This window comes from Oncorhynchus gorbuscha, linkage group LG22 (assembly GCF_021184085.1).
Source record: "Oncorhynchus gorbuscha isolate QuinsamMale2020 ecotype Even-year linkage group LG22, OgorEven_v1.0, whole genome shotgun sequence".
NCBI lineage: Eukaryota > Metazoa > Chordata > Actinopteri > Salmoniformes > Salmonidae > Oncorhynchus > Oncorhynchus gorbuscha.
In genome coordinates, this window is record NC_060194.1 from 3,055,435 (window position 1) to 3,065,243 (window position 9,809).

Consider the following 9,809-nt stretch of genomic DNA (forward strand, 5'->3'; position numbering starts at 1 on the left):
AGAGGCTTGTTTGGACAATTAAGTCACTTTAGTAAATACAACTGGATCAAAACATGTGGTTAATACCATTCCATTGACACCATTCCAGCCATCCTCCCCTCAGCACCCTCCACCTAATCATCCCTAGCTTCAAATTGGCTCATTCATCCCCCTTCCTCTCCCCTGTAACTATTCCCCAGGTTGTTGCTGTAAATGAGAATGTGTTCAGTCAACTTAGCTTAAATAAGGGTAAAATCAATTTAAAAGACTGTTGTACACTCAGCGTCTATGAGGCTAATCATTACACTCAATTCTGTACTTGCCTTGTGCTGACATGAAATTGCATTGGGCAAATCCAACCCTTGTTATCTAGGTAGTGAAATGTGAAATGTCTGGAAGCAGGGGACGATGGGATCCTTAGCTTCAACATACACATCTACTACCACCAAAAATCAATGCCAGATACTTTTTTCCCCAGAAGGTCTGAGTGGCACTTGGAAATGCTACTGTGATAATGAAGATGGTTTGCTTAAGACGACATAGTACAGTACGTTTACAATATCATAAACAATAGTCTTTTACATTGAATTGTATATATTCTTAGTTTTAAGGGGGCACTTTTGTCATAATGACAAGGTGAAGATGTGCTCTACTCAAATGGCACAACAGAATCATTCAGATTGACCAAAGCACAGCATATGACAACCATCTTGTATAACTGAGGGATGTTTCCTTTAAGTTTCCTTTGATAAGGACAAAGTAGTAGAAGTAGAAGCTTCTGCGTCGCTCATCTTCACAGTGGCAATCCAGTCGACATGGGTGTCTTGATAGAGGTCAACTGGTGAACCTACAGTACATAAACACATGAGAAGCAGACCTGATGTTAGAATATCCCTTCTTCAGGTCACCTATACTATCAGGGCTCTTGATTGTTTGCTTGTGTGTCATAAAAAGATCAAATCTATTGTTGGGCTGGAACAACCAATAGTCAACACAGCAGGTTGTCCTATCTCCTTGAGGCCTTTGTCCTATTCTGTAATGTCCATACATTTTCCCATCTCTTATGAATAAAGTTCTCATCAAATTAGTATTGTTTCTTGGGACAATAATGTCTTCCTCCAGGCTATGTGGACGTCATATTGTACAATTTGTCTCCAGCCTTTGCAAAATGAATGTCAGATTTGACTGTTCGAAGCAGGTTAGGAGACCTGGCACATAAGGTTAGAAGAATTAGGTTAAGAAAAGGATTAGGGTTAGCTCAAATGCAAAAAAAAATCATTTTGCCATTAATTTTACAAAAACTGGATCCCTTCTAGCAATGACCCCTTTCATAGGCCTAGATTTGTATTGATCTGTCGTCAGTGTCAGCAGAATAGGCCTATACTACCATCGTATTTAAAAAGATTCTGCTAATGTCTCCAGTCATGTAAAGTGTAGCCACATTTTTCGCATGCAAATGAAATGTCTCTGATATAGCCTATAGGCCTATGCCACTAAACACTCATTAATAGCAAACATTATGATCCAATCTACTCATCACATTAGGAATAGTAGGTTTACATCAGTCTGCAAATTTGAGGATCGATGCATACATACTACAAGCTATCTATCTAGCTAACTTAGTCTTGTCGTTTACACCTGGTTAGCATAATAGTTACACTAAACTCAAAATTGATCAGACTTACCAGTGATGAAACAATCGGAGTAGAACCTGTACTGACAGCTTTCTGAGTGCTGGTCTTGACGGGCAAAAGGTTCTTGTCTTATCTCCTTGGTGTTTCATGATTGCAGGTAATCGTGTTGTCTTTCCTGCCACGTTAGAGCAGCCAAATACTGCACAGAAATAGACCGTGGTGATGAATTAACTCATTTTAGGCACTGTTATCACGCAGCTTGGGGTAGTCACTCGGCTGTTGTTTTTTTGAAAGAATTGATGCGGTGGTCTTTCAACATGGCTGTCAGGAGGCGTCGTACGTCAACTGCAACCCTTCTATTGTTGTTTACATCTCCACAGCAGTTAGCAATTAATGCACTGTAGGCCTACTTCTATTGTGTATCCATATGAGGGAAGTGTTCATTCTGTTCATTAGTCATTGTGCAATGAGAACGCAATAGTGGAGAGATATTGTGTAGTGTGAAACTAACGTACCGGTACACTATATTTAGGTAGCAACCTTACATCCCGGTTGCCATGTCTAGCTGCACTACCTGATAACTTTGAACTATAGACCTCCCATTTTAGTTTGAGCTCAGAGCGACACAAGTGGACCACCCCTTCCCCTGACAGCATTGTCAAATCATCACAGATATTCATATGTATTTAGATGATTCATATGACTAAGGGGAGAGCTAACCCAATGCAAACTTCATTAAGGAGTCAGTTTCCTGCAGTCAAATGACCAAATCACCCTCTAGTGACCTCATGGGTGGAATGTTAATATTTTTCATAATCAATCAACTTTTTATTTATACATAAAATCTGGTGTTTCTATGTGAAACAGTTTTGTTATACTTCAGTCTTCTGTGATGTACATATAGTGTAATATTGGGATGTAAACTCAAAATGTAATACATTTCAACTCTTCATCTGACATGGCACAATGTCTCCTTTTTTTTAAGCCCATAACCATGTGTGTGAGGTGTATACTTTTGTTTCAAAGTAGATTTAAGTATCAATAAACCCTCTGTGTGACTCTGATTTAGCCCACTGCAGTAAATACAAATCATTATGCATGACTAATATTCAGACACACAGCTATTTGGGATAAAAATGCCATTTTGCAAGTGTAGTGTCTTTTTGACATTAATTTTGATGATAACGCACGTAAAAGATGCAGCAAAGAAAACAGGTTTAAAATCCTTGAATGAGTGACAATGTTTTCATGATGGGATTTAATTTAAACCGCCATTGACATGAGTTTAGTGCATCTCCAAAATGTGCATAAATATGACCTTTATTGATCTCCAAAACAGCCTGATATTGAAGCACCAGTCCCAGGAAAAAGCATTGCACATTTATTAGGTCATAAACGCCAGTAGGGGGAACTAAACCGTTGGAGAGGATGTCATTTATTAAAAGCAACACATTCAGCACCTCTAGACTGGAGTGACAGCGACCGGAGCTGAAGCTATAATTAATGGACTCATTCAGCACCTCTAGACTGGAGTGACAGCGACCGGAGCTGAAGCTATAATTAATGGACACATTCAGCACCTCTAGACTGGAGTGACAGCGACCGGAGCTGAAGCTATAATGAATGGACACATTCAGCACCTCTAGACTGGAGTGACAGCGACCGGAGCTGAAGCTATAATGAATGGACACATTCAGCACCTCTAGACTGGAGTGACAGCGACCGGAGCTGAAGCTATAATGAATGGACACATTCAGCACCTCTAGACTGGAGTGACAGCGACCGGAGCTGAAGCTATAATGAATGGACACATTTGGATATGGAAAGCCATTTTAACATATATTCATTGATTTCGTTCATATAAAAAATGATTTATCGTTATAAAAGCAAGAACATTTATATAAAAAAATCAACTATATATATATTTTTTTTTTCAATAAAACATTCTATGATAATGATCTTCATGGGGGCGGGATTATGCTCCTACATAGACTGGAATACACAGTGTACTTATCCAAGTCAGGAGGAGAATTTTGACAATTCTCCACCCTCCATCTTAGTTTGGCAAAATCTTTGCTATGCATGCCTCTTCTCTTGCTGTCAAGGATCCCGCCAATCTGTGATCCGCGGCTCGCCACTTCTTTATAAATCACGCAATACTTAATTGACATTCAAGGCACTTGAAGATCATTGGGTTTCAGTCTAAAATAATGCTAAAATATGCTAATACATCCGGAATGTGACAATTATTGACATAAAGAAAATATATTGATAGAAAAATTAAAATGGCTTTCCTTCAATTTTACACTAAGAGAATCTGATATTTACAAATTGGTGCTTGAAATAGACCAGAGCTGTGTTTGGGTACCCATAACTACATAATTCACGAGTATATACTAAACTCAGCAAAAAAGAGAAATATCCCTTTTTCAGAATCCTGTCTTTCAAAAATAATTCGTAAAAATCCAAATAACTTCACAGATCTTCATTGTAAAGGGTTTAAACACTGTTTCCATGCTTGTTCAAGGAACCATAAACAATTAATGAACATGCACCGGTGGAACGGTCGTTAAGACATTAACAGCTTACAGACGGTAGGCAATTAAGGTCACAGTTATGAGAACTTAGGACACTAAAGAGGCCTTTCTACTGACTCTGAAAAACACCAAAAGAAAGATGCCCAGGGTCCCTGCTCATCTGCGTGAACGAGGCATGAGGACTGCAGATGTGGCCAGGGCAATAAATTGCAATGTCCGTACAGTAAGACGCCTAAGACAGTGCTACAGGAAGACAGGACAGACAGCTGATTGGCCTCGCAGTGGCAGACCACATGTAACAACACCTGCACAGGATCGTAACATCCGAACATCACACCTGCGAGACAGGTACAGGATGGCAACAACAACTGCCCGAGTTACACCAGGAACGCACAATCCCACCATCGGTGCTCAGACCGTCCGCAAAAGGCTGGACTGAGGGCTTGTAGGTTTGTTGTAAGGCAGGTCCTCACCAGACATCACCGGCAACAATGTTGCCTATGGGCACAAACCCAGCATCGCTGGACCAGACAGGACTGGTAAAAAGTTATCTTCACTGACACATCACGGTTTTGTCTCACCAGGGGTGATGGTCAGATTTGCGTTTATCGTCGGAAGGAATGAGCGTTACACCGAGGCCTGTACTCTGGAGCGGGATTGATTTGGAGGTGGAGGGTCTGTCATGGACCGGGAACTTGCAGGTGCCTTGGTGGAAGTGTGGGGGTAACATCTCACAGCAAGAACGGGCTAATCTGGTGCAGTCCATGAGGAGGAGATGCAGCTGGTGACCACATCAGATACTGACTGTTGATTTTGACACATTATTCAATTTCTGTTAGTCACATGTCTGTGGAACTTTTTTCAGTTTATGTCTCAGTAGCTGAATCTTGTTATGTTCATACAAATATTTACACATGGTAAATTTGCTGAAAATAAACGCAGTTGACAGTGAGAGGGTGTTTCTTTTTTTGCTGAGTTTATATACTATTAGTTCATTTTACCGGTATCGTTTCAGTTGAGCGTACTAGAGCTACGCCTGTCTGCAGGAAGTTGATGCTGTTTTACAATTTCGGGTGCGTTTGTAAATTCAATCTGGAGTACCAGAGCGTGCTCTGGCCGTTCGTAAATCCTGGGTGTTGTCAGATTTTCAATTTGTAAATTCAGAGCACACACCAGACACTATGGCCGAGGAGTAGGGTTGATCCGAGCGTTCTGACCTCCCAACGGCAGTCAAGCACCCAAGCTAACTGGCTAACATTGGCTAGCTACTTCCTTCGCAGAGCTGATTGGGCTGTTTTTCATGTTATTCAGAGCATTGGTGATTATAACTGTGCTGCTGGCAACAATTTAATTACGTTTACTGACACCGGTCATATTCAATGGGTGTTGCGCGTTCGTAAATTCCTCAGTTATTCTGTGCGAGAGTGCTCTGAAATCGAAGTAGATAGACATCATTAACAATGTCCATTGAAACGCACAACGACTGTTCCACTTAGCTAAGAATGATGTGAATAATCAAGACAAACGTTGGGTAGTTAGATAGTTAATATACTGCCTGGCAAGTTTGATGTATTAGCAGCCAACATTCGCTAACTAGCTAACGTACCGGTACATACTTCTGTAATGCTATGCGATTCGTAAGGATAGCGTAGCTAACAAATTGTCAGCCAACATAACGTGTAACGTTACTTTATTACATGTCTTAACATTTGTCGTAATTCGTTAAAGCAATGACTATGTATCCGCTCTCGTCTGCATATTTTCTGCCATTTTATTCAAATCTGAAAATGTTGTGAAGCCACGCCCATTTTCTGAAGAATTGCATTACGGCAATAGTCCGGTTAGTATGAGTATTCGAACACAGCTCAGGTTTTTGTAATACTACTTACTGTCAAAATAATATTAAACTAGATCTACTCCAGAATGCGCAGTCGAATATGATATGTGAAAGACAACTGTTAAAATAGGATGATAACGCCTAATCTACATGTGTGGTGACCACATTGTGATTGACTTATAAAACATACATTTTCATTTCATAAAAAAATATATATATATTAAAAAAAGTGTAGGGAGGGAAGCAGGGGGTGTAGATGTATTCCTATGCCACGTACCTGATTTGTGGAGAGCTGTGCATTTGGGGAGATGAATAGCTGTACAACTATGTGGAGTGTTGAGGTGGCCAATCCAGCCAGAATAGCCCAAGTGAGAGGCAAGGGAAGCATACTGTAAGTGGCAAAGAGGGTGAAAAGCACGTATCCGACTCCATCGCCCAAGAGTCCGTAGCCCAATCCAGCCGCCAAAATCTGCGTGGCCATGACCACCCACGTCACCACGCCACTGTATTGCAGATAGCTGTGAGAGGTTGTGTCTTTTCGGACTACCACTAAGGCACAAATGACCACTTCGATGCCTGTGAAAAAGCCCAAGAGCATTCCTTTGATGGGATCCATTGGCGAAGACGCAAGAGTTAAATGTAAAACCAACAGGGTTAGTTTGGTCACCACATCCAAAATGTTCATCACCACCACCGATTTGCGCCTCTGGCCCAAAAAGTAGCGTTGGTACAGACACTCGAGGTCCCGAGATTTGAAAGAATTGCGTAGAGTGGGGAATATTACGCCTCTGTATGTGTAGCCCCAGTTCAAGAAAAAGTCTGAGTTGCTTGGAGCGCAATCGATTTGGAGAAATCCTAGGTCACTGCTCGCACGCTCAGGGAAGACTTTGGTTCCCCCATTGTTGTGTCTGTCGCCTACCGAGGTTCTACCCGCAGACTGTTTCCGTAGGCTTTGGTCGTAGTGCTCATCTGGAGTGATGCCTTTCGCTTCGCTCTGCTCATGGATGAACCTCTGCTCAGTGATGTGTCGAACCGCGTTCTGCCACAACAACCTTTTGGGTCGCGTGCTGCTGTTGCTGGTTGGCGTCCTGTTGATGGTGTAGAGTTCTTCGCTTGCACTGGAACAACGAACTTCAGACAATTCCATTGTTTCCAACGTTGTTGGTGATCTGCTTTCTAGATGTTTGCCAAGCTCAGCGAATCTGGGGACATGTCTTGTGCACATCGAATCGAGCTGGCATGGTTTCCTTGGGGTGTGTCGAGCTGAATTGAAAAAGTGCACTTGTTGGTCATTGTCACGCACCCAGCAGTCACGTAAAAATTCAAGAAGTGGTCTCTTGAATAAAAATCATTTTCATCACTGTCAATGCAGCTCAATCGCACATGCATAATGATTTAGGCAAGGTGTCAGAAACTACAGTGCCTGCCACCATGTGCCAACGGTCCACACCATTATAACATCTGCAAAATGAACAGTATTCACATCCAAAAAAAAGCTAGTTTAACACACCTGTGCACTCATGTTTGCATATGAGAGGACACAGAATATAGATAATGCTGTAATATTGTTGACAGGTATACAAGTGTGCTTGCCTCATGCGTCTCTAACGCAGCATGTCCTGCTCCTGGTTTTTCCATTCGTTTAACAATGAGTGTTTCATGGAATGAACCCGAAATCTTGAAGCATATTGTTTTTCCTTACATTAAGGTAATGGTCTCTGCCCAGTCAGCTGAAGAGTGGAATGAATATAGTCCAGGATTTCCGTAATCTTCAACATTACCGGACACGTAGCCTGAATGATTTGGCATCACATTGAGAGGCTCTGATGAGAATAGATCAACGTCGAGAGCTGGAGACCCTACGCGCAACGCGCCCCTCCCCCATCATCATGTCGGGGTTGGTGGATGAATGCAACACCTGGTGAAAGAAGCGTCGGATGGCGGGAGAGCCAGAAGAAGACGCAACTTCGTTGCGCAGGGTATAAACTGCCTACAGCAACAGCTGCAGTCTGCGTCTTTCCATTTGAATATAATTCCTCCGTTCAATTTAGATGATAAACACCAACGAAATGGAGCTTTACCCAGCAGAAATCTGACGGTTTCCAAAATAGGATCGGTAGGCTTTGGGAAAAGAAGAATGTCGCCCCGTATTTCCTCGTGTGGTTGATTTGATACTAAGGCTGAGTGTGCAGTGTATGAAATACATTTGCAGAACGCAAAGCTGCTGGTCAGTGGAGGTAGGGCGAAGCAAGTCATATGTGTCTAGCTGACGTCAGACCATCCTCTCTCTCTATTGCGTTCCTTTTGTCTCATCTGACTGCTGCAGCAACAGACATAAGGCACTGACTGCAAAGCAAGTGGAGCGAAGCGGAAAGGATTAGGGCAAGAATTGAGGAGCAGACTGGAAGGGAAAAAACAAGTATCAATTCTACTCTTCCCATTTGTCATGGGATTAGGCGAGGATAGGTGTGATGAGTCCCCTACAAAAATGAAAAGAGGATTTATTGATAACATGTATTCTAATTTATATTATTATATTCTAATATTTTAGATTATATTCAATACGTATGAGGACAGATGTGATTAAATAGATGCGAAATTAGAAATTATATATCACTCACAAACCTAATCCTGGCTGTGATGATGATATCAATAGAGGGAAGAAACAATAGCAGTTGGCCTAACGCTAATACATGCCTACAATTTGCCCTAGAAGCCGACAAGTCACAACTAACGCATGATGTGTGAGAAATAATTTATTATCAGGGTGTCAATATCAGGATATGGGGATGAAAGCGTCTGAGAGTTGAGCAATAAAGTGAGTCATCTCTCCCTCATTGTCCCACCTCCCTTTCTATAGATACATTGGAATATGAACATAGTGACTTCAGGTCTGTGTAGTGCATGTGTTCAGGAGAAGCTCCGCGTTAATGAGCTGCTATTTTGGTTCCTATCTAGGATAGGATGTCACACTTGCTGTGAATACACAGGACGGGTGGCACATCAATTAAATTATGCCAAAAGTGGCCAATTAATGGGCTTCCGTTATTGGCCGCCACTTCTGTTTGCTTAGAATGTGTGTGTGTGAGACGTCACATACGTTTTTCATGACAGAAATTTGAAGGAGAGAAAGATTGTGTGTGTTTGGGCATGGGTGTTATGGTGTGTGTTTTTTTTATACATCAGCTACTCATTTCCTTATAGAAATATGGAGATATTGTATGTAGGGCGAAGTCAGCAGGCAACGATCATGGAAATAACAGCCAGTCTCACGGTAATTGAGGTAACATAAACAGGTTTAGCATCTCTGGGCTTCAATGCATAGCCTACAAGCCACTGATGCAGACCTTTGGAACACATTTTAAAAAGTCTGATAAATTAATGTAATAAATCCATTATTTATTTTAGTCAGGTCCTAAGAAACATTAGGATTTTAAGAAAATGCAGCCTATTTCAGAAGAATATTAGGCCTTGATCTGGCTACGCCAAATGGCTGTGGGATACATTAGTTCATTTAGCAGACAAGATTTTCTTACAATTGTACATAGCTGAATAAAATGATTTTCAGCTATTCTGTGATGAGCGGTTAACAAAGTGATCATTTGAAAGGGGTCTATATGCTTTAGTTGTGATACCAACTTTAGGCTATATGTTTTGATTTCTAAAACATTCTATGGCTGCATGATGCAAATCTAATGATTATTTGAAAAAAAGTTGCATGAAAGCCATGTGTTCTGCTCTGTGTCTTGCGCAGGCTGCCCGCACTTCATCAGTCTCATTCACAATTTGACAAGCAAGCACTTGATAATATTCTCAATGTAA

General features: G+C 41.4%; 1 protein-coding gene across 2 annotated transcripts in view; it reads right to left on the minus strand.

The window, feature by feature from the left end:
- Window positions 1–8,224, minus strand: part of adcy8 (adenylate cyclase 8 (brain)) — a 254,215-nt gene extending 245,991 nt beyond the window's left edge. For both annotated transcript variants that reach the window (XM_046321942.1, XM_046321943.1), the window contains exon 1: window positions 6,265–8,224. In XM_046321942.1, the coding sequence (XP_046177898.1) occupies window positions 6,265–7,212 (948 nt within the window). In that variant the 5' untranslated portion in view covers window positions 7,213–8,224. The remainder of the gene's footprint in view (window positions 1–6,264) is intronic.
- Window positions 8,225–9,809: the final 1,585 nt, after the last annotated feature.